The 26,542-nt window shown below is 42.1% G+C and overlaps 1 protein-coding gene across 1 annotated transcript in view; it reads right to left on the bottom strand.

Moving 5' to 3' along the window:
• LAMB4 (laminin subunit beta 4) overlaps nt 1–26,542 on the bottom strand; it is a 106,716-nt gene that overhangs the window by 72,626 nt on the left and 7,548 nt on the right. The window contains 8 exon segments of the mRNA XM_089917096.1: nt 1,841–1,912; nt 1,915–2,007; nt 21,529–21,717; nt 23,022–23,142; nt 24,466–24,551; nt 24,554–24,679; nt 24,858–24,921; nt 26,236–26,424. Of these exon segments, the coding sequence (XP_089773222.1) occupies nt 1,841–1,912; nt 1,915–2,007; nt 21,529–21,717; nt 23,022–23,142; nt 24,466–24,551; nt 24,554–24,679; nt 24,858–24,921; nt 26,236–26,424 (940 nt within the window).

The following is a 26,542-nucleotide window of genomic DNA, read 5'->3' on the forward strand; positions in this document are numbered from 1 at the left end:
ATATTAGTGCTTGCCTAGGGCTGGGGGGATAGGGAGGTGGCGGCTAAAGCATGGGGTTTCCTTTCTTTTCTTTTTTATGATAAAATACGTATAACAGAAAATTTACCATCTTCACCATTTTTAAGTGTACAGGTCAACAACGTTAAGTACACTCACACTGCTGTGCAGTCAATCTCCAGAACTCTCTTCCTCTTGCAAAACTGAAACTCTGTCCCCATTAAATACCACCTCTCCCCATTCTTCCTCCCTCCCCCCAGCCCTTGGCCACCACCATTCTACATACTGTTAATATGGATTTGAGGGCTTTCCTGGTGGCGCAGCGGTTGAGAGTCCACCTGCCGATGCAGGGGACACGGGTTCGTGCCCCAGTACGGGAAGATCCCACATGTCGCGGAGCGGCTGGGCCCGTGAGCCATGGCCGCTGAGCCTGCGCGTCTGGAGCCTGTGCTCCACAACGGGAGAGGCCACAACAGTGAGGCCCGCGTACCGCAAAACAAACAAACAAAAAAAAAAAAAACAAAAAAAAATATGGATTTGACTACTCTGGATACTTCATATTAGTGGAATCACACAATACTTTTCCTTTGGGGTCTGGCTTATTTCACTTAGCATAATGTTTTCAAGGTCCATCCATATTATAGACTGGATCAGGATTTCCTTCCTTTTTTAAGGCTGAATGATATTCCACTGTGTTTACCTACCACACTTTGTTTATCCATCCATTCACTGATGGACACTTGGGGTGCTTCCACCTTTTGACTGTTGTGAATAATGCTTCTTCACATTTCTTTTTGGGGTAACGAAAATATTCTAAAATTGACTGTAGTGATGGTTATACACTCTGAATATACTAAAAAATCACTGAATTGTACACTTCAAAAAGTGAACTGTGTGTGAATTATGTGTAACTAAAGCTCTTACAAAAGAAAAAACAAAGCAAAACAAAAAACCAACGTTTGGTCCATTTGCCGGAGGGCATAAGGTTATTAGTGAACCAGGGGAAATGCCAGGAGTACTGAAATGTATAATAGGAAATTACATAATTCATTATGCTGAAATTTAATTTTGCATCAAGTCCAAAAAGAAGAGGTTTTTTTTTTTTTTTTTTAACAGAATGATTCATCTTGTTGCTTTCTAAACATGCAAATAATCCAGTTCCTTATATGGGCAAAACCACAGAGCATGACACTATGACCAAAGGGAAATAATTAACCCAGATGCTCTGTGGAATTAGCAGCTCTGTGAGACCCCAGGCAGCCCTGAGTTTCTGTGATCCTAGAGCCAATGACCTCCCCATTTGGCCCCAGAAAACTCTGAGGTTATTTCTATTTTCCCACAGCCACTTCCCTTGCTTCTTTCTTTCCTTTTCTTTGACAGAGAACATAAGACAATACTAAAAGCAGTGTGAGAGGGAAAAAATAATTTAAAAAAATAAAAAGAAACCCCCCACTTGAAAATTGCCTAAGAAGTCATCAACCTATGCAAAAATGCATAATGTAATTTAACAAATTTGTAGAGTAGACTCCTAGTGGAGGATTTTTTTTTTTAAGTTTTCATAACTTGGCATTAAATTTCTTGGCATTTCCCCCTGTGTTTGCTCCAGCAGCGAAAATGTGAGCACCCCCTGTTGGTTCTTCATGATAAACTCAGCAAACCACCTAAAAAAGTTCTCCACTAACTTACTAAAATTTGTGGGAGGTTTGGTACACTTAAAAAAAAAAAAAAAATCCAGAGGCTGGTAGGACTCAGGTACTTACAATGACCAAATTTTAGACGTGACAGAGGCAGCTCCAAGCCTTAAATACATTCAGGTTGGCGGCCCAGGCCCTGTTGACTTAACGCTGACAGCCCAGGGGGTCGGTGACAGTCAGTCCGTAGTGGTTGGTCTTGCACCGGTCGCACTCGGCTCCTTACACAGGCACTGGCCGGCCAAAGACCCCAAGTCAGGATCAGAGCAGCTCACACAAAGGCCACCCGAAATGGTCCCATCAGTGTCACATTTACAAGCTGGGGAGACAGACATGCATTATCTTAGTTAACTGCAAATTGTGGGAACCTTGAAATATAAGCGTACCATTTTACCTTCACTATAACTATTTTAGTTTGTTTAAATCAATAAATATGTTTAAATAATTAGACCACAGAGCAAGGGCTGCTCAGAAATATCTCCCACATCTCTGGACTTGGAAAATATTGAATAATTCTGGGGAGACATATATATATATAAAGTGACTGTAAAGGAAGAGGACCAGAAACAGTGTGCTATTATGAAAACAGCATGTTAAGAATAGACTGATGAAATAAAACAAGCAACCCTAAAATATGTATGGACCACAAACAACCTCAAATATCCAAAGCAATCTTAAGAAGAAAAAAGCTGGAGCCATCATGCTTCTTCATTTCAAACCATGTTACAGAGCTACAGTAATCAAAGGAGTATGGTACTGGCATAAAAACGTACATAACTCAGTGGAATAGAGAACCCAGAGATAAACCCACACATGTATGGTCAATTAATTTATGACAAAGGAAGCAAGAGTATAAAATGGAGAAAGGACAGTCTCTTCTATAAATGGTGCTGGGAAAACTGGACAGCCACATGCAAAAGACTGAAACTGAACCATTATCTTACACCATATACAAAAATTAACTCAAAATGGTTAAAGACTTGATTGTAAGATCTGAAACTATACAATTCCTAGAAGAAAACATATGCAGTAAACTACGTGACATTGGTCCTGGCAATGATTTTTAGATTTGACACCAAATGCAAAGGCAACAAAAGCAAAACTAAGTGGGACTGAACTAAAAAGCTTCTGCACAGCAAAGGAAACCATCAACAAAATGAAAAGGCAACGGACCAAATATGAAAAATTATTTGCAAATCATATATCTGGAAAGAGATTAGTATCCAAAATATATAAAAAGTTCATACAATTCAATAGCAAGACTCCAGCGTGGCTAACAGCGCGGACCCCAGAGACGGACATGAGATGCTAAGGCTGCTGCTGCTGCCACCAAGAAGCCTGTGTGCGAGCACAGGTCACTCTCCACACCTTGCTTCAGGGGAGCCTGTGCAGCCCGCCACCGCCAGGGTCCCGGGATCCAGGGACAACTTCCCCGGGAGAATGCATGGCGCGCCTCAGGCCGGTGCAACGTCATGCCAGCCTCTGCCGCCGCAGGCTCGCCCTGCATTCCGCACCCCTCCCTCCCTGCGTACTGAGTGAGACAAAGTCCCCGAATCAGCGGTTCCTTTAACCCCGTCTTGGCTGAGCGAAGAACAGACGCCTCAGGCGACCTACACACACAGGCGGCGCCAAATCCAAAGCTGAACCCTGGGAGCTGTGCGTACAAAGAAGAGAAAGGGAAATCTCTCCCAGAAGCCTCAGGAGCAGCGGATTAAAGGTCCACCATCAACTTGATGTGCCCTGCATCTGTGGAATACCTGAATAGACAACGAATCATCCCAAATTGAGGAGGTGGACTTTCAGAGCAAGATTTATTATTTTTTCCCTTTTTCCTCTTTCTGTGAGTGTGTATGTGTATGCTTCTGTGTGAGATTTTGTCTGTATAGCTTTGCTTTTACCATTTGTCCTAGGGTTCTATCCATCCAGGGGTTTTTTGTTTTGTTTGTTAACTTTTCTAAAAAAATATTTCTTAATAATTATTTTTTTATTTTAATAACTTTCTTTTATTTTACCTTACTTTATTTTCTTTTCTTTTATCCTCTTTCTTTCTACTTATTCTCCTTTTTATTCTGAACCGTGTGGATGAAAGGCTCTTGGTGCTGCAGCCAGGAGTCAGTGCTGTGTCTGAGGTGGGAGAGCCAACATCAGGACACTGGTCCACAAGAGACCTCCCAGCTCCACATAATATCAAACGGCGAAAATCTCCCAGAGATCTCCATCTCAACACCAACACCCAGCTTCACTCAACAACCAGCAAGCTACAGTGCTGGACACCCTATGCCAAACAACTAGCAAGACAGGAACACAACTCCACCTGATAGCAGAGAGGCTGCCTAAAATCATAATAAGGCCACAGACACCCCAAAACACACCACCAGATGTGGACCTGCACACCAGAAAGACAAGATCCAGCCTCATCCACCAGAACACAGACACTAGTCCCCTCCACCAGGAAGCCTACACAACCCACTGAACCAACTTTAGCCACTGGGGACAGACACCAAAAACAATGGGAACTACAAACCTGCAGCCTGCAAAAAGGAGACCCCAAACACAGTAAGATAAGCAAAATGAGAAGACAGAGAAACACATAGCAGATAAAGAAGCAAGGTAAAAACCCACCAGACCTAACAAATGAAGAGGAAATAGGCAGTCTAGCTGAAAAAGAATTCAGAATAATGATAGTAAAGATGATCCAAAATCTTGGAAATAGAATAGAGGAAATGCAAGAAACATTTAACAAGGAACTAGAAGAACTAAAGATGAAACAAGCAATGATGAACAACACAATAAATGAAATTAAAAATACTCTAGATGGGATCAATAGCAGAATAACTGAGGCAGAAGAACGGATAAGTGACCTGGAAGATAAAATAGTGGAAATAACTACTGCAGAGCAGAATAAAGAAAAAAGAATGAAAAGAATTGAGGACAGTCTCAGAGACCTCTGGGACAACATTAAATGCACCAACATTCGAATTATAAGGGTTCCAGAAGAAGAGGAGGAAAAGAAAGGGACTGAGAAAATATTTGAAGAGATTATAGTTGAAAACTTCCCTAATATGGGAAAGGAAATAGTTAATCAAGTCCAAGAAGCACAGAGAGTCCCATACAGGATAAATCCAAGGAGAAAGACGCCAAGACACATGTTAATCAAACTGTCAAAAATTAAATACAAAGAAAACATATTAAAAGCAGCAAGGGAAAAACAACAAATAACACACAAGGGAATCCCCATAAGGTTAACAGCTGATCTTTCAGCAGAAACTCTGCAAGCCAGAAGGGACTGGCAGGACATATTTAAAGTGATGAAGGAGAAATACCTACAACCAAGATTACTCTACCCAGCACGGTTATCAATCAGATTTGATGGAGAAATTAAAACCTTTACAGACAAGCAAAAGCTGAGAGAGTTCAGCACCACCAAACCAGCTTTAAAACAAATGCTAAAGTACCTTCTCTAGGCAAGAAACATAAGAGAAGGAAAAGACCTATAATAACAAACCCAAAACAATTAGAAAAATGGGAATAGGAACATACATATCGATAATTACCTTAAATGTAAATGGATTAAATGCCCCCACCAAAAGACACAGACTGGCTGAATGGATACAAAAAGAAGACCCATATATATGCTGTCTACAAGAACCCACTTCAGACCTAGAGACACATACAGACCGAAAGTGAGAGAATGGAAAAAGATATTCCATGAAAATGGAAACCAAAACAAAGCTGGAGTAGCAATTCTCATATCAGACAAAATAGACTTTAAACTAAAGATTATTAGAAGAGACAAAGAAGGACACTACATAATGATCAAGGGATCAATCCAAGAAGAAGATATAACAATTGTAAATATTTATGCATCCAACAAAGGAGCACCTCAATACATAAGGCGAATACTAACAGCCATAAAAGGGGAAATCAACAGTAACACATTCATAGTAGGGGACTTAAACACCCCACTTTCACCAATGGACAGATCAGCCAAAATGAAAATAAAGAAGGAAACACAAGCTTTAAATGACACATTAAACAAGATGGACTTAATTGATATTTATAGGACATTCCATCTAAAAACAACAGAATCCACATTTTTCTCAAGTGCTCATGGAACATTCTCCAGGATAGATCATATCTTGGGTCACAAGTCAAGCCTTGGTAAATTTAAGAAAACTGAAATTGTATCAAGTATCTTTTCTGACCACAACACTATGAGACTAGATATCAATTACAGTAAAAGATCTGTAAAAAATACAAACACATGGAGGCTAAACAATACACTACTTAAAAACGAAGTTATCACTGAAGAAATCAAAGAGGAAATCAAAAAAATACCTAGAAACAAATTACAATGGAGACACAATGACCCAAAACCTATGGGATGCAGCAAAAGCAGTTCTAAGAGGGAAGTTTATAGCAATATAATCCTACCTCAAGAAACAGGAAACATCTCGAATAAACAACCTAACCTTGCACCTAAAGCAATTAGAGAACGAAGAACAGAAAAAACCCCAAAGTTAGCAGAAGGAAAGAAATCATAAAGATCAGATCAGAAATAAATGAAAAAGAAATGAAGGAAATGATAGCAAAGATAAATAAAACTAAAAGCTGGTTCTTTGAGAAATAAACAAAATTGATAAAGCATTAGCCAGACTCATCAAGAAAAAAAGGGAGAAGACTCAAATCAATAGAATTAGAAATGAAAAAGGAGAAGTAACAACTGACACTGCAGAAATACAAAGGATCATGAGAGATTACTACAAGCAACTCTATGCCAATATAAAATGGACAACCTGGAAGAAATGGACAAATTCTTAGAAATGCACAACCTGCCAAGACTGAATCAGGAAGAAATAGAAAATATGAACAGACCAATCACAAGCACTGAAATTGAAACTGTGATTAAAAATCTTCCAACAGGCTTCCCTGGTGGTGCAGTGGTTGAGAGTCCGCCTGCTGATGCAGGGGACATGGGTTTGTGCCCCGGTCCGGGAAGATCCCACATGCCCCAGAGTAGCTGGGCCCATGAGCCATGGCTGTTAGGCCTGCGCGTCAGGAGCCTGTGCTCCGCAGCGGGAGAGGCCACGGCAGTGAGAGGTCCACGTACTGCAAAAAAAAAAAAAAAAAAAAAAAAAAAAAATCTTCCAACAAACAAAAGCCCAGGACCAGATGGCTTCATAGGCGGATTCTATCAAACATTTAGAGAAGAGATAACACCTATCCTTCTCAAACTCTTCTAAAATATAGCAGAGGGAGGAAAACTCCCAAACTCATTCTACGAGGCCACCATCACCATGATACCACAACCACACAAGGATGTCACAAAGAAAGAAAACTACAGGCCAATATCACTGATGAACATAGATGCAAAAATCCTCAACAAAATACTAGCAAACAGAATCCAACAGCACATGAAATGGATCATACACCATGATCAAGTGTGGTTTATTCCAGGTATGCAAGAATTCTTCATTATACACAAATCAATCAATGTGATACACCATATTAACAAATTGAAGGAGAAAAACCCTATGATCATCCCAATAGATGCAGAGAAAGCTTTTGAGAAAATGCAACACCCATTTATGATAAAAACCTCCAGAAAGTAGGCACAGAGGGAACTTTCCTCAACATAATAAAGGCCATATATGACAAACCCACAGCCAACATTGTCCTCAATGGTGAAAAACTGAAAGCATTTCCACTAAGATCAGGAGCAAGACAAGGTTGCCCACTCTCACCACTCTTTTCTTTTTTTTTTTGTGGTACGCGGGCCTCTCACTGTTGTGGCCTCTCCTGCAACGGAGCACAGGCTCCGGACGCGCAGGCTCAGTGGCTATGGCTCACGGGCCCAGCCGCTCCGCGGCATGTGGGATCTTCCCGGTCCGGGGCACGAACCCGTGTCCCCTGCATCGGCAGGTGGACTCTCAACCACTGTGCCACCAGGAAAGCCCCATGATTCACTTTGTTATAAAGCAGAAACTAACACACCATTGTAAAGCAATTATACTCCAATAAAGATGTTAAATAAATAAATAGCAAAACCCCACAAACAACCCACTTGAAAAAATGGGCAGAGGATCTGAACAGATATTTTTCCAAAGATGACATACAGAAGGCCAACAGGTACATGAAAAGATGTTCAACATCACTCATCATCAGGGAAATGCAAATCAAAACCACAAGGATATACCACCTCACACCTGTTAGAATGGCTGTTATCAAAAAGACAAGAAATAACAAGTGTTGTCAAAGATGTAGGAAAAAGGGAACGCTTTGGCACTGGTGGTGGGAATGTAAACTGGTGCAGCCACTTTGGAAAACAGCATGGAGGTTTCTCAAAAAATTAAAAATAGAACTACCATATGATCCAGCAATTTCACTTCTGGGTATTTATCAGAAGGGAATGAAAATACTGATTCAAAAAGGCACATGCACCCCAATGTTCACCTCAGCCCTATTTACAATAGCCAGGACATGGAAGCAACCTAAGTGTCCATCAACAGGTGAATGGATAAAGAAATGTGGTATATATACAATGGAATATTATTCAGCCTAAAAGGAACAAAATCTTACCTTTTGCAACAACATGGATGAAACTTGAGGGCATTATGCTACATGAAATAAATCAGACAGAGAAAGACAAATATTGATACCGTATGATCTCACTTATATGTAGAATCTTAAGAAACCCTCCAAACCAAACTCATAAATGCAGAGAAAAGATGCTGGTTTCCAGGGGTGGGGATGGGTGAAATGGGTCAACGGGGTCAAAAGGTACAAACTTCCAGTTATAAAATAAGTCACGGATGTAATATACAGCATGGTGATTACAGTTAATAACACTGTATTGTTTATTTGAAAGTTGCTAAGAAAATAGCTCTTAAAAGTTCTCATCACAAGGGAAAAAACTGTAACTATGTGTGATGATGGATGTTAACTAGATTACCGTGGTGATTGTTTTGCAATACATACAAATATGAATCATGTGGAATTCCCTGGTGGCACAGTGGTTAAGAATCCACAGCCAATGCCCTGGTCTGGGAAGACTCCACATACCGCGGAACAACAAAGCCAGTGTGCCACAACTATTGAGCCTGCTCTCTAGAGCCACCAACTACTAAGCCCACGTGCCACAACTACTGAAGCCCGTGCGCCTAGAGCCCATGCTCCATAACAAAGAGAAGCCACCACAATGAGAAGCCCGCACATCGCAACGAAGAGTAGACCCTGCTCACCACAACTAGAGAAAGCCCGCGCGCAGCAGCAAAGACCCAATGCAGCCGAAAATAAATTTATTTTAAAAATTAAAAGAGAAAAAATATGAATCATGTGAGACACCTGAAACTAATATAATGTGATATGTCAATTATATCTCAGTTTAAAAATTAGATTATTTGGGGGGTGATGAAAATGTTATGGAGCTAAGTCCATGTGGTGGGTGCAAAACACTGTGCCGGTGAATTGCTGTTCACTTTAAATGGTTATTTTTACGTTATGTGAATTTCACCTCAATTTTTAAAAGGCTCTAAAAGGTGAAAATAAGGTCAAGAGATAAGAGTGGGATGCTGTAATGAAATATATATCATATATAGTTGATCTCATTCACTATAAAGGCATCAAGGGACATGACATAGAGGGAAAAACATCACATAAAATGTCGACCAAATCTCTGACACATGGTTAATAAAGTAAATCTGTCCTTCCCCAGCACAGAAAAATATGTTGCAAGGGTAAGTGCTATCATTCTTTTTGATTCGTCTTGGAAGGAGCACCTACAAGAAGGAAAAAGGAATAAGAAATGTTCAAATCTTTATTTTTGGAAATCTGTTGGTGGGGCAAAAGCTTGGATGAAGAGATTCTGGAAAATGAGATAAACAGTCATCTGTAGCAAAGGTGTAACAAAAAGTAACCACCTTCCCCACTTTTTTCCAGTAGAAACTCAAACAACTAAAAGAAGGAACGTCATATGAAAAAGGATGCTGATAGTACAAACAACTCCAGAGGGTAGAAGTTAGAAAAGGTAGAGCTTGACTGAGTATAAGAAAGGAATCTCTAACAGTTAAGGCTTCCCAATAGAGCAGTGACCCTCTCATCATTGGAGGCGTCCAGGCAGGGGCTGGCACAGCACTAGTTGTGGCTTTGGTATACAGGACAAGTGCATTGGTAGACATTAGATGACCATCAAGGTCTCTTGTATCTTTTTGGTGCTGTGTTTCCAAGGGATTCCACTTTTAAGGAAAGAAATAAAGATGAAAAAAATGAATATCCTGATTCTAAGAAACAATTATGTAAGATTTATACATGTTTGCTTTGGACTAATAAAAACAAAACCCTCAAGTCTAAAGCAATGTTTACATAACCACCAGTTATTAGTGAGTTTAGTGGAAAAAATCCAGTCTGGAAACACTGAAGCAAACAGTTGTCGGACAGAATCTTTTAATTTTCTTTCTTTATATATTTATTTTTGCTGCGTTAGGTCTTCACTGTTGCGCGCGTGCTTTCTCTAGTTGCGCTGAGCGGGGGCTAGTCTTCATTGCAGTGTGCGTGGTTCTCATTGCGGTGGCTTCTCATCGCAGAGCATGGGCTGTAGGCATGCAGGCTTCAGTAATTGTGGCACGTGGGCTCAGTAGTTGTGGCTCGCTGGTTCTAGAGTGCAGGCTCAGTAGTTGTGGCACACGGGCTTAGCTGCTCTGTGGCATGTGGGATCTTCCCGGACCAGGGCTCGAACCCATGTCCTCTGCATTGGCAGGTGGATTCTTAACCACTGAGCCACCAGGGAAGTCCTCTTTTGGTTTTCAATTGTTTGTTATTGGATTGTGACTGGTGACAAAAATCTTACTGTGGAAAACCAACATTGGGTTCTGTTAAGTTTGGGAAAAAAGCCCACAATTTTCTTCTAATCAAAGCCAGTTGCTTCTAGGAAGGAGCAACAAACTGAGTTTATTTTATAAGTAGCCGAAAGGGAAAAAGCTCAGCTTTATTTGGGAGACACTCCAAAGGGTCAGCAGTGAGTTCCAGAGTATAATTTAATTATACACAGAAATGTTCTTTGGGACATTTACTTTGAAATAACCCTATGTACGGTCTTTAGAGTAGAAATCCAATAAAATCTCTTGGTGTCACGCAATTTAATTCCAGCAAACTTATACTATCAGTGGTGGAGTCTACCAAATATTTGTTTTTTCTGTGTCACATTTGACTGTGTCTTAAATCATAGAAGACTTAAAATTTGTCATCTCTTAGGCCTGGAATCTGATCATGTAAACATTTAGGCTCAAACTAGGATAACTTAGAGAAAATTTATATGAGAACACTGGTCAGTCTTAAAACACGTCATTTGTATACACACACACACACATAAACATGTGTTTAGGTAAACTGGGAGAAACTGGGAAGTCTCATAATGGTCATTTTTACAAGCTCCTCATTTGCCTTTCCTCAAGAAATTCCTTACTTACAAAGGATGGTTTCTTAATTTCATATCAGAGGTACTAGTTTTCTTTCCTTGTTTTCCTCCAAAAGCACCATCAGGTTAATACTAAGTGGTTCTTAACGAACAAGACTCTGCTTGATGCGTGTGAAATATTTGGTTTAGTTATTTCCAATCTCTTTCCAGACTCCTAAATTATCTGTTTCAAAACTGTATTTCCCTCGGACTTCTCTGGTGGTGCAGTGGTTAAGAATCCACCTGCCAGCGCGAGGACACAGGTTCGAGCCTTGATCTAGTCTAGAAAGATCCCACATGCCGCGGAGCAACTAAGCCCGTGCACCACAACTACTGAGCCTGTGCTCTAGAGCCCACGTGCCTAGAGCCCATGCTCTGCAACAAGAGAAGCCACCGCAATGAGAAACCCAGGCACCGCAACTAGAGAAAGGCAGCACGCAGCAACGAAGAACCAACACAGCCAAAAATAAATTAATTTAAAAAAACCCTATTTTCCTGATTCCATCTAAGAGAGAAATTTCATCTTCTTTTACAAATGCAGAGCTTTATAAACATTAATAAAGGTTGTATACGTATATGTGTGTGTGAGAGAGAGAGACAGAGTAAGAAACAGAGACACAGAGAGAGACAGAGGGAGTTTGATCACAGATTCTGGTAAAAAAAATATGACAATTAGGACACTGATTTAAAGAAATATATTTTCTGAGGATCCTGTATTATTTCAAACAGGTCATGTAAGGTAAACTTTTATACAATCAGCTACCTACTGAGTGATCTGAGCAAAAAAACCATTTATGCTTATTCCACATCATGAATATTTAACGTTTGAAATCTAGGACACTGCATGTATTTCGGTGTCTACTGATTTACTTTTGCTCAAGACTTCAATTTATGTATTATGATTATATAAAGTTTGAAATTGGAGTCTCATAGCAAGTTCCGCCTGCCACCAATATAAAATAACATTATATTGATGATACAGCCTAAGAAGCAGGATTTCTGGGTATCGGGAGAGGCCATCTACCATGGGTCCTGGGCATCTGAACAGTGCTGCTGAGTGTGTTAACAATGCAAGGGCTTGATGGCTCTTTGCTCAGGCCATTTCTCCACGTTGTGTTTGTAGTAAGCTACCTTGAGGGATGAGGTAACATTTTCCCCCAGAAAAAGAACGGGCTTGCTTCCACTTGCTATAAAAGCAATGAATTCTCCAAACTCAGTGTTCCTGGGCTGTGACGTAAGCTCATTAGCTGTGCAGGATCCGGATGGTATCCTCTGAGTTGCCCCATGGGCCTTGGGGACATGGGAACTCACACAGATACAAACATCTCGTTGCTTACTGTGCCATCAGCAATAAAGTCCTTTGTCTTTGATCCAGGAGTTTCACGTCTTCTGCCAGCATCCATGAAACAATAACAAGCTAACCTGTTAGTTTGCCAGTAGGGTTAAGATCTCGGACCCAGTAACTCACACTGGGCATTTGAAGTCAGGTTGGAGTATCTTTCTAAGCAACAATCTACAGCACTACTGGGGTGAGAGTGAGGCAAGCGGGGTGCCCAGGGCACACAATTTAAGGAGGCACTTGCTGTCAGCCGTGTACTCACATGACTCAGAGTGACAGTGTCCTTAAATTTGGGGACCTAGGTGTTTTCTTGCCTCTCCCTAGTCTCAGTCCTGTAGGGAAAGGCAAATTAATGATGAGATACTATTTCGTTAGCAAAAATTAAGCGTGTTGGAGCTTCAGGATGGCGGAAGAGTAAGACACGGAGATCACCTTCCTCCCCACAGATACACCAGAAATACATCTACACGTGGAATAACTCCTACTGAACACCTACTGAACGCTGGCAGAAAACCACAGACCTCCCAAAAGGCAAGAAACCCCCCACGTACCTGGGTAGGGCAAAAGAAAAAAGAATAAACAGAGACAAAAGAATAGGGACAGGACCTGCATCAGTGGGAGGGAGCTGTGAAGGAGGAAAGGTTTCCACACACTAGGAAGCCCCTTCGCGGGCGGAGACTGCGGGTGGCGGAGGGGGAAAGCTTCGGAGCCGCGGAGGAGAGCACAGCAACAGAGGTGCGGAGGGCAAAGCGGAGAGATCCCCGCACAGAGGATCAGGGCCGACCGGCACTCACCAGCCCGAGGAGCTTTTCTGCTCACCCGCCGGGCGAGCGGGGCTGGGAGCTGAGGCTCGGGCTTCGGTCGGAGCGCAGGGAGAGGACTGGGGTTGGCGGCGGGAACACAGCCTGCAGGGGATTAGTGCGCCACGGCTGGCCGGGAGGGAGTTCGGCGAAAAGTCTGGACCTACCGAAGAGGCAAGAGACATTTTCTTCCCTCTTTGTTTCCTGGTGCACGAGGACAGGGGATTAAGAGCGCTGCTTAAAGGAGCTCCAGAGATGGGCGTGAGCCGCGGCTAAAAGCACGGACCCCAGAGACGGGCAGGAGACGCTAAGGCTGCTGCTGCCCCTCTTTGTTTCCTGGTGCGCGAGGACAGGGGATTAAGAGCGCTGCTTAAAGGAGCTCCAGAGATGGGCGCGAGCCGCGGCTAAAAGCACGGACCCCAGAGATGTGCATGAGACGCTAAGGCTGCTGCTGCCGCCACCAAGAAGCCTGTGTGCGAGCACAGGTCACTCTCCACACCTGCCCTCCCGGGGAGCCTGTGGAGCCCGCCACTGCCAGGGGCCCGGGATCCAGGGACAACTTCCCCAGGAGAACGCACGGTGCGCCTCAGGCTGGTGCAACGTCATGCCGGCCTCTGCCGCCGCAGGCCCGCCCCGCATTCCGTGCCCCTCCCTCCCCCCGGCCTAAGTGAGCCAGAGCCCCGGAATCAGCGGCTCCTTTAACCCTGTCCTGTCTGAGCGGGGAACAGACACCCTCCGGCGACCTACACGCAGCAGCGGGGCCAGATCCAAAGCTGAACCCCGGGAGCTGTGTGAACAAAGAAGAGAAAGGGAAATCTCTCCCAGCAGCTTCAGGAGCAATGGATAAAATCTCCACTATCAACTTGATGTACCCTGCACCTGTGGAATACATGAATAGACAACGAATCATCCCCAATTGAGGAGGTGGACTTTGGGAGCAAAGCAATATATATATTTTTTGCCCTTTTTCTCTTTTTGTGAGTGTGTATGTGTATCCTTCTGTGTGTGATTTTGTCTGTATAGCTTTGCTTTTACCATTTGAGCTACGGTTTAGTCTGTCCATTTTGGTTTTTTTTTACTTCTAAAATTGTTTTTCTTAAAAATTATTTTTTATTTTAATAACTTTATTTTACTTTATTTCATTTTATCTTTTCTTTCTTTCTCTCTCTCTCTCTCGCTCTTCCTTTCTTTCTATTTTTTCTCCCTTTTATTCTGAGCCATGTGGATGACAGGCTATTGCCAGGTGTCAGGGCTGTGCTTCTCAGGTGGGAGAGCCCAGTTCAGGACACTGGTCCACAAGAGACCTCCCAGCTCCACGTAATATCAAACGGCGAAAATCTCCCAGAGATCTCCATCTCAAGGCCAAGACCCAGCTTCACTCAACGACCAGAAAGCTACAGTGCAGGACACCCTATGCCAAACAACTAGCAAGACAGGAACACAACCCCACCCAATAGCAGAGAGGCTGCCTAAAATCATAATAAGGCCAGACACCCCAAAACACACCACCAGATGTGGACCTGCCCACCAGAAAGACAAGATCAGTCTCATCCACCAAAACACAGGCACTAGTCCCCTCCAATAGGAAGCCTACACAACCCACTGAACCAAGCTTAGCCACTGGGGACAGACACCAAAAACAACGGGAACTATGAACCTGCAGCCTGTGAAAAGGAGACCCCAAACACAGTAAGTTAAGCAAAATGAGAAGACAGAAAAACACAGAGCAAATGAACGAGCAAGGCAAACACCCACCAGACCTAACAACTGAAGAGGAAATAGGCAGTCTACGTGAAAAAGAATTCAGAATAATGATAGTAAAGATGATCCAAAATCTCGGAAATAGAGAAAATACAAGAAACATTTAACAAGGACCTAGAAGAAATAAAGAGCAAACAAACAGTGAGGAACAACACAACACATGAAATTAAAAATTCTCTAGAAGGGATCAATAGCATAATAACTGAGGCAGAAGAACGGAGAAGTGACCTGCAAGATAAAATAGTGGAAATAACTTCTGCAGAGAAGAATAAAGAGAAAAGAATGAAAAGAACTGAGGACAGTCTCAGAGACCTCTGGGACAACATTAAATGCACTAACATTTGAATTACAGGGGTCCCAGAAGAAGAAGAGAAAAAGAAAGGGACTGAGAAAATATTTGAAGAGATTAAAGTTGAAAACTTCCCTAATACGGGAAAGGAAATAGTCAATCAAGTCTAGGAAGTTCAGAGTCCCATACAGGATAAATCAAAGGAGAAACATGCCAAGGCACATATTAATCAAACTCTCAAAAATTAAATACAAAGAAAACATATTAAAAGCAGCAAGGGAAAAACAACTAATAACATACAAGGGAATCCCCATAAGGTTAACAGCTGATCTTTCAGCACAAACTCTGCAAGCCAGAAGGGAGTGGCAAGACATATTTAAAGTGATGGAAGGGAGAAACCTACAACCAAGATTACTCTACCCAGCAAGGATCTCATTCAGATTTGACAGAGAAATTAAAACCTTTACAGACAAGCAAAAGCTAAGAGAATTCAGCACCACCAAACCAGCTTTACAACAAATGCTAAAGCAACTTCTCTAGACAGGAAACACAAGAGAAGGAAAAGACCTACAATAACAAACCCAAAACAATTAAGAAAATGGGAATAGGGACATACATGTCGATAATTACCTTAAATATAAATGGATTAAATGCTCCAACCAAAAGACATAGACTGGCTGAATGGATACAAAAACAAGACCCGTATATATGCTGGCTACAAGAGACCCACTTCAGACCTAGAGACACATACAGACTGAAAGTGAGGGGATGGAAAAACATATTCAATGAAAATGGAAATCAAAAGCAAGATGGAGTAGCAATCCTCATATCAGACAAAAATGACTTTAAAATAAAGACTATTACAGGAGACAAAGAAGGACAGTACATAATGATCAAGGGATCAATCCAAGAAGAAGATATAACAATTGTAAATATTTATGCATCCAACACAGGAGCACCTCAATACATAAGGCAAATACTAACAGCCATAAAAGGGGAAATCAACAGTAACACAATCACAGTAGGGGACTTTAACACCCAAATTTCACCAATGGACAGATCAGCCAAAATGAAAATAAAGAGGGAAACACAAGCTTTAAATGATACATTAAACAAGATGGACTTAATTGATATTTATAGGACATTCCATCCAAAAACAACAGAATATATATTCTTCTCAAGTGCTCATGGAACATTCTCCAGGATAGATCATATCTTGGGTCACAAATCAAGCCTTGGTAAATTTAAGAAAACTGAAATTGTATCAAGTATCTTTTCTGACCACAACACTATGAGACTAGATATCAATTACAGGAAAATATCTGAAAAAATACAAACACATGGAGGCTAAACAATACACTACTAAATAACCAAGAGATCACTGAAGAAGTCAAACAGGAAATCAGAAAATACCTAGAAACAAATGACAATGAAAACACGACGACCCAAAACCTATGGGATGCAGCAAAAGCAGTTCTAAGAGCGAAGCTCATAGCAATACAATCCTACCTTAAGAAACAAGAAACATCTCAAACAACCTAACCTTACACCTAAAGCAATGAGGGAAAGAACAAAAAAACCTCACAGTTAGCAGAAGGTAAGAAATCATAAAAATCAGATCAGAAATAAATGAAAAAGAAATGAAGGAAACGATAGCAAAGATCAATAAAAGTAAAAGCTGGTTCTTTGAGAAGATAAACAAAATTGACAAACCATTAGCCAGACTCATCAAGAAAAAAAGGGAGAAGACTCAAATCAATAGAATTAGAAATGAGAAAGGAGAAGTAACAACTGACACTGCAGAAATACAAAGGATCATGAGAGATTACTACAAGCAACTCTATGCCAACAAAATGGACAACCTGGAAGAAATGGAGAAATTCTTAGAAATGCACAACCTTCTGAGTCTGAACCAGGAAGGAATAGAAAATATGAACAGACCAATCACAAGCACTGAAATGAAACTGTGATTTAAAATCTTGCAACAAAGCCCAGGACCAGATGTCTTCACAGGCAAACTCTATCAAACATTTAGAGAAGAGCTAACACCTATTCTTCTCAAACGCTTCCAGAATATACCAGAGGGAGGGACACTCCCAAACTCATTCTATGAGGCCACCATCACCCTGATACCAAAACAAGAGAAAGATGTCAGTGAGAAAGAAAACTACAGGCCAATAACACTGATGAACATAGATGCAAAAATCCTCAACAAAATACTAGCAAACAGAATCCAACAGCACATGAAATGGATCATACACCATGATCAAGTGTGGTTTATTCCAGGTATGCAAGGATTCTTCATTATACACAAATCAATCAGTGTGATACATCATATTAACAAACTGAAGGAAAAAAACCATATGATCATCCCAATAGATGCAGAAAAGCTTTTGAGAAAATTCAACACCCATTTATGATAAAAAACCTCCAGAAAGTAGGCATAGAGGGAACTTTTCTCAACATAATAAAGGCCATATATGACAAACCCACAGCCAACATCATCCTCAATGGTGAAAAACTGAAAGCATTTCCACTAAGATCAGGAACAAGACAAGGTTGCCCACTCTCACCACTATTATTCAACATAGTTTTGGAAGTTTTAGCCACAGCAATCAGAGAAGAAAAGGAAATAAAAGCAATCCAAATTGGAAAAGAAGAAGTAAACCTGTCACTTTGCAGATGACATGATACTATACATAGAGAATCCTAAAGATGCTACCAGAAGACTACTAGAGCTAATCAATGAATTTGGTAATGTAGCAGGATACAAAATTTATGCACAGAAATCTCTAGCATTCCTATACACTAATGATGAAAAATCTGAAAGTGAAATTAAGAAAACACTCCCATTTACCACTGCAACAAAAGGAATAAAATATCTAGGAATAAACCTACTTAAGGAGACAAAAGACCTTTATGCAGAAAATTATAAGACAACGATGAAAGAAATTAAAGATGATACAAATAGATGGAGAGATATACCATGTTCTTGGATTGGAAGAATCAACATTGTGAAAATGACTCTACTACCCAAAGCAATCTACAGATTCAATGCAATGCCTATCAAACTACCAGTGGCATTTTCCACAGAACAAGAACAAAAATTTCACAATTTGTATGGAAACACAAAAGACCCCGAGTAGCCAAAGCAATCTCGAGAAAGAAAAATGGAGCTGGAGGAATCAGGCTCCCTGACTTCACACTATACTACAAAGCTACAGTAATCAAGACAGCATGGTACGGGCACAAAAGCAGAAATATAGATCAATGTAACAGGATAGTAAGCCCAGAGATAACCCCACGCACATATGGTCACCTTATCTTTGATAAAGGAGGCAAGAATATACAGTGGAGAAAAGATGGCCTCTTCAATAAGTGGTGCTGGGAAAACTGGACAGTTACATGTCAAAGTATGAAATTAGAACACTCCCTAACACCATACTCAAAAATAAACTCAAAATGGATTAAAGACCTAAATGTAAGGCCAGACACTATCAAACTCTTAGGGGAAAACATAGGCAGAACACTCTATGACATAAATCAACAGCAAGATCCTTTTTGACCCACCTCCTAGAGAAATAGAAATAAAAACAAAAATAAACAAATGGGACCTAATGAAACTTAAAAGCTTTTGCACAGCAAAGGAAACCATAAACAATACGAAAAGGCAACCCTCAGAATGGGAGAAAATATTTGCAAATGAAGCAACTGACAAAGAATTAATCTCCAAAATTTACAAGCAGCTCATTCAGCTCAATATCAAAAAACAAACAACCCAATCCAAAAATGGGCAGAAGACCTAAATAGACATTTCTCCAAAGAAGATATACAGATTGCCAACACATGAAAGAATGCTCAACATCATCAATCATTAGAGAAATGCAAATCAAAACAATGAGCTATCATCTCACACCGGTCAGAATGGCCATCATCAAAAAATCTACAAACAACAAATGCTGGAGAGGGTGTGGAGAAAAGGGAACCCTCTTGCACTGTCGGTGAGAGTGTAAATTGATACAGCCACTATGGGGAACAGTATGGAGGTTCCTTAAAAAACTAAAAATAGAACTACTGGGCTTCCCTGGTGGCGCAGTGGTTAAGAGTCCGCCTGCAGATGCAGGGGACACGGGTTCGTGCCCCGGTCCAGGAAGATCCCGCATGCCGTGGAGCGGCTGGGCCCGAGGGCCACGGCTGCTGGGCCTGCGCGTCCGGAGCCTGTGCTCCGCAACGGTAGAGGCCACAGCAGTGAGAGGCCTGCTTTCCGCAAAAATAAAATAAAATAAAATAAAATAAAAATAGAACTACCATACGACCCAGCAATCCCACTACTGGGCATATACCCTGAGAAAACCATAATTCAAAAAGAGTCATGTACCAAAATGTTCATTGCAGCACTATTTACAATAGCCAGGACATGGAAGCAACCTAAGTGTCCATCAACGGATGAATGGATAAAGAAGATGTGGCACATATATACAATGGAATATTACTCAGCCATAAAAAGAAACGAAATTGAGTTATTTGTAGTGAGGTGGATGGACTCAGAGTCTGTCATACAGAGTGAACTAAGTCAGGAAGAGAAAAACAAATACCGTATGCTAACACATATATATGGAATCTAAGAAAAAAAAAAAGGTCATGAAAAACCTAGGGGCAAGACAGGAATAAAGACACAGACGTACTAGAGAATGGACTTGAGGATATTGGGAGGGGGAAGGGTAAGCTGTGACAAAGTGAGAGAGTGGCATGAACATGTATACACTACCAAAGATAAAACAGATAGCTAGTGGGAAGCAGCTGCATAGCACAGGGAGATCAGCCTGGTGCTTTGTGACCACCTAGAGGGGTGGGATAGCGAGGGTGAGAGGGAGGGAGATGCAAGAGGGAAGAGATATGGGAACGTATGTATATGTATAACTGATTCACCTTGTCATAAAGCAGAAACTAACACACCATTGTAAAGCAATTATACTCCAATAAAGATGTTAAAAAAAAAATTAAGTGTGACAAAACCCACATTACCAAGAGTTAAAGTGTGACAAAAGCCAGTGCTGGCCAGGAAGTAGAGTAACAGGAACTCTCATACACTGTTGGTGTGGCTGTTAATTGTTATACCAACTTAAGGGACAGTTTACTATTATCTAATCAACTTGGAAAGGTTAACAGTCTACGGCCCAGTCATTCCACTCCTAGGTATGACTCTTAGGGACAGTCTCTGTGCATGTGCACAAGGCCACATGTACAAGAATGTTTACTGAAGCATCGAAAGAAAAATGGACCAACAGATTTTGTTACATATATAGGAAGGAAGAATTCTATATAGAAATTAAAATGGGAGAACTAGGGGCTACATGATATGGACAAATCTCAAAAATACAATGTTGAATGAAATACTCAAGGGTACATACAGCATATCATCTATCTCAAGTTTGAAAACATGTCAACATGTATTGTTTGTGGATGAAGACATGTGAAAGCCTAAAAACAAGCATGGTAATGATGATTGCCAAATATATGAGAGTTTATCCCTAGGAAGGAGGGTAGACAAAGGGGACAGGTGTGCAGCTGGGACATCCCATCCACAATGCTGTAGTGTTCTAGTAATGGCCTGAAGGTGAGAGGGTAAGATATTACATTTTCACAAAGCTAGTGGTGGCTCTATTTTATATATATATATATATATATATATATATATATATATATATATATATAATTCTGTATTGTTTTGTCTATGAGTGAAATATTCCCTTTGAAAAAGTTGACATTAAAGATAAAAGGAAAGATTTTTAAAGGTTGAGAAAAGAAAAATGAAACGAGGTAATAGCTTAGCAAATTTGAATCATCTACAGCCAAATGCTGTAGCCAGTTTCTCTAGTTACTTCCTTGAGCTGACACTGCAGGTACATGTGGCCTCTTCTGAAACCATCGCCCCATCCTGGTTGAATTCAGAACAGTTTCCCGAATCATCAGTATAAGCCCCGGCCGCAAGACCACCAGGACGGACCTGGATTACCTGGCCCAACTTGTTCAGAGAGAGAAAAGCTCTCAGAGCCGAAGCGATTTTGCAGTTCCCACCCCCAAGAGGGCAGTTAGGAGACTCCGCTGAACCCAGGGTGGGCTGACGGCCCCAGGGACACCAACTTCATCAGTGTCTGCTCAGATGAGGGGAGAGGATGGGTCAGAGGCTGGGGACTCACGAATGCACGCGTACGGATCCGAGATGGCCTTGAGGGGGTCCCTGTAGAAAAGGGGTCTGAAGCGATCACAGTGCTGGCCCTCGGTGTTGTGCCGGCAGCCGTCACACACGTACCCTCTGCGACTCCCGCTCGCCAGGTACACGGTCTTGTCGAAGTGACAGCGGTCAGAGTGTCCGTTACAGCGACAAGCTGAGAACCGAGTGGAGTTACGAGAGATTCGCCAAGGTCTCAGGGATGAGCATCCTCAGGATGGTGGCTCCACGCTCCATCACCCATTCTCCCCTCCTCCGCTTTCTTCAGCCACCCCGCCTTCTTTCACCAAATATACAAAAGCTTAAAATAGGTGCTTTCAAGGATCTTTCTAGTACTCCGATTCTGCTCATACACTCTCTGTAAAATGTGTTCCCGAAATGTTTAATAGTTAGTTGTTTTTTTTTTAAATCAAGCGAACAAATCTAACTCATTTGGGTGACCTAGAAGCCCTAGCATGCAGTATTTTTGTTGTCCTTCCGTAAAGAATACTTTTACTGACTCGGGCTTTGTAAATCGGAATTTTTTACATCATATACTCTGCAGTATGGTACTACTGGATTCTCCAGATCGGATGCTAGAGCTGGGCCCAGCCAGCCTCTGCTTCTCTAAGGCAGAATTGATGGAACGGGAGCTGCAGGCTGTTTTCCTCCCATCAGGGGCTCTGCCAGAGTGTCGGAAGGAAAGGCAGTCTGTTTAGAGGGATTTGTGCGTCTTTGTGGTAATGTCTATGCTGTTCATCCCGTTGGGTTTTTCCCTGTAAAGAGCATCATCTCTGACTACGTTTTGCTGGGTCTTATCCACTGTGACACTCACGGATGGGGCTTTTCCATAAAAGCTCATCTGACAACCTCTCCTTCGAATCCTGTTTTCCCCATATTTGGGAAAAGAAACTGGATAACAGATTTATTTGGAAGTTCATCAAAATTCGGAGGTAGCAAACACATGACAAAACGCCCTCCTATCTTAGCCTCAATATTTTATAAAAAATACAATAGCCTGTCCAACTCCATTCTGGACCTCATTTCTCATCTTACCTGACATACGGTTCAAGGTCACCTTCACTGAGTGTGTGATAATTCAGGAAAACAGTGGGGATCTTTGTACCCATTCTAGGGGTCACCACATTCCTGGAGTGGCACCGTCCTCACAGATATTACCATTTCATGGCTATGCCCCCCCTCTGCAAAGGGGCCACACAACATGCATATTGTCTCGTTCTTCAAATTAATGTGAATTTTTGGTGTGAAGGTTTGAGAAGCTGGTGATTCTTCTATGTGAGATACTGGGAGACATGAGGCTATTACACATTTGGAGCTGTAAGCCACAGGGGTTCACCACCTGTGCTGCCTGCAGCTCCACAGACACAAACTAAATGTTCTCCAAAAGAAGGAAAAGCAGAGATCGTGTAAGGAGCTCATATAAGGAAACTCGGTGTATGCTGAGAGTGGAGGTCCACCCACCTCGGCATGTGCTGTCCAGGGGGCCCACGGCTAGCCTCCACGGAACGTCCTGGAAGAAGTCCTTGCACCTCTCACAGTTCGGGCCATCTGTACTGCGCTGACAGATGCACCGACCATGAACCTGCATGTGTGAGGAACATAAACGGTGTGAACACAGGGCTTATCTTAGAGCTTTGAGGACGCTGGGGTTCTTTAAATGGAAAATGACGTACCAGGCCACGGGGTCCCTCTGGGTCTTAGTTTCCCATCTGTTAGTTACAATACCAGCCTTGACTATCTTTTATTATTTGCTTAACTAGCTTTTAAATTAAAAAAAATTTAAGATGTTTAGTGAACACCTAAATGTTTTTGCATTTCTGAATTCTAATTTCAGGGAACACAGAACGCACATTTTGCAGCCTTTGGCAAAATGAGGGCCAGGATGGGGAGTATGTGTGTACACGTGCGCGTGCACGTGCGTGTGCGTGTATGGGGTGATTTAGGAGCATCAAGGAAAAGAGGGAACTAGAAACCAGAAAGCAACTAGAGAAAAGTATGTGATTCTATTGTTTTTTTCACAAAATGCCCTCCGTGTCCACGTTCCCAGGGAAAAGTTCCAATTCCAGTGAAACACAGAGGTGTCTAGGTGGGAAGATGCAATAGCCTCAATCCAGCCTTGTCTGTTATGACCAATAGTTCAAAACTATTGAGTTAGACACACCCCCAGGACCCTGCAAAAAATACCATTCTTCGGGGCTTCCCTGGTGGCGCAGTGGTTGAGAGTCTGCCTGCCGAGTCAGGGGACACGGGTTCGTGCCCCAGTCCGGGAAGATCCCACATGCTGCGGAGCAGCTGGGCCCATGAGCCATGGCCGCTGAGCCTGCACGTCCGGAGCCTGTGCTCCGCAACAGGAGAGGCCACAACAGTGAGAGGCCCGCGTACGGCAAAAAAAAAAAATACCATTCTTCTACTACATTACTCTTTTACGATTAGTCCCAGGAATGGAGAAGATCTGCACTGCTTAAGATAGAGTAATTTGTAGTGTAAGTGTTACTTGGGGTGACCATCTTCAGAGCATCAGATGTCACTCAGACACCTTGGCACTGAGCACAGGCTCTCACATGATAGACCTTCAATATGTTCTTGTGAGACAACGCATGTGAACTTACGGGTCATCCCTAGCAAATCTCCATTCCCTAAAAAACCAATAAACAAAAGACAGCAAAACGGACTGTCTTGAAATCATAAATTATAAATTCTGCCCATTAGCTGAACGATGCCCACATGTGGCAGAATCCACAAGAACCTCTGTCCAGAGAACAGAAGACCCCCAGAATGGCCTGACGGGCCAGGTTGAATGAAACAACATTGTTGATCCCCACATACAGAGTCTGATCTACATTCAGCACCAAGACAGTGAAGGGAAGATGGGAGAGCCAGCCACGCTTTCAGGTTTGCAACTCACCATTCCGGGAGGGCTGAAAACTTCTCCGCTCAGCTTCTGTGTTGGGCCACATTAGCTAGCGTGGCCACTGCAAAAACAGCTTCCTGAGCCACCATCTCATACAGAGCATAGTAGTATTTATCAAGGGAATCATTTTGCGTCCTTCCAAGCAAAGTATCCCCGACGATATGGAGTTTGGTAAAGTTCATCCTCAGGTTTGTTAATGTCACAAGGTCTAGAGAAAGGAAAATAATGAAATTAACGAATCGAAGTGCATTTAGGTTGGATAGGTTCAATGCACCCTGCTTGACTGACATCCCCTTAATGTCCCCTAGATATGCAATAACAAGAAATTCCCCTAACGTGAAATTCTAGAAAAGGAGTTGGTGTGAAAAATATAAAGCAATTCATACCCTGGACGTAGGGGCTGTAAGGGTTTTCTATTTCAAAGCTGGGACCCAAAACTTTTTAAACAACCTGTAAAACAAATGTAGGTAAATTTAGAGTATTTTACCCCAAAAACATAATTATTAAATATACTCTTAAAGAAGAGATTCTGACCTTACAAGAAGGCTGAGCCATTGCTTCCCACCTGGTGTAAAATGCAGATTATCATTTGGGTTTGAGACAAGCTGGGACCTGGGACCGTTTGCTGCAGTGCTTGCACCTGAACACACCTCTCCTCCAGCAACAAAATACAGAGAAACCGCATGGGACTAAAAATAACTGCGCCCGAAAGATACAAAGAGGCCAAAAAACCCAACTGCCACTTTTGAAGAACCTGGAGCAAAAACAGGGTGTCAGGAGCAAAAGCAGGGTATTGTGCATGCCCCCCTGCACGCAACACTACCTAAAAGGTGGGCAAAACACCTAAGCCACCCCTCTGGCCCGACCCCTGGACACAGCCTACCCTCGCCCCGGATAAGAAACAAGCTTGTCCCCCCCCCTCGGGGAGTGAGCAAGCAGGGGAAACTGTTGTTTGTTCTCGTTCCCCCCTGCTGCAGCAGGGGCCCCAATAAAGTCTTGCCTGAATTTCTTGTCTGGCCTCTAGTCAATTTTTATTGATTGGGGAAGGCCAAGAACCCTGGTCCATAACAGGTTCTCATATGAATAAAAATACCAAGAATGAAAATGAAGGAAGGTTGTTAAACAGTCATTCTGGCTCTTTACGCACAAGTGGTCCATGTAGACAGAAGTGCTGATACCACTGGTGAAAGGGCTCCTCTGCCGGGTTGGGATGGAGTGATGGGGTCACTATTCATCAAGTCATCGTCAATTTAGATCTGGCAGGGGATTCTGGACCTGCCTTCTGCCACTCTTCCTTCTAGTCTAGCTGATAAGGTCATATCTCCCAAGCACACTCCTACCCCCTGACCCTCTGCCCATCACCAGCTTTGCTCTGAGGAAGTTCCTGGCAGATTCCACGTGGGTGGGGACTTACAGAGCAGGGAGCTGAGACAACTAATCCAGGGCTGCCGCCAGCCTCTGTGGTTCCTTTACAAGGGTTAGAAAAAGATGTTGCTTCCTCTGGTGCCCAGGCTGCATTTTAGCCCTTGCTTACCTTCAGCACAGCACTCCTCTACAGGATGATTTCTTATAAGGTATTTATAATTTATCTGAATATAAGATGAATTCAGGACTCATTTCAATCCAGACACATTCATTCTGAAACAACCAGCAGCTCAAGTTCAATTTCAGTAAACACTACCTAAATTGTTTGCATCTCAATTAACCACATTAACAAAAATAGGTTTCATTTATGGCAAAGAAATCCAAGGAAGGAAATGCTACCTCACCACCAGTGGAGGGTTCAATATCTGAATATTTGGAGTCACAAAGAAGGTCTCCCACTCCGTGGGCCTGGCCAGATGTGATGTTGGGGAAGGAAGTAGCACAGTCTTTGGCAAAATATTTGAACACTCTCCAGGTGTGTCCATAGTCTGTGGAGCATTCAATTCACATTGCAGCAGGCCAAAAAGTCTAGGAGAAAAATGAGTTAAACTTGTCATACATCACAAAAGTTGATTTTATTACCCACTCCAGATTGAATGTTTCCATTTTCAAATTCCATTTTTTAAAACTTTATTTGTATCTTTAA

The sequence above is a fragment of the Delphinapterus leucas genome, chromosome 9 (genome assembly GCF_059928025.1).
Source record: "Delphinapterus leucas isolate spDelLeu-1000000601 "Yukka" chromosome 9, BTC_Dleu_Yukka2, whole genome shotgun sequence".
In the NCBI taxonomy this organism is placed as follows: domain Eukaryota; kingdom Metazoa; phylum Chordata; class Mammalia; order Artiodactyla; family Monodontidae; genus Delphinapterus; species Delphinapterus leucas.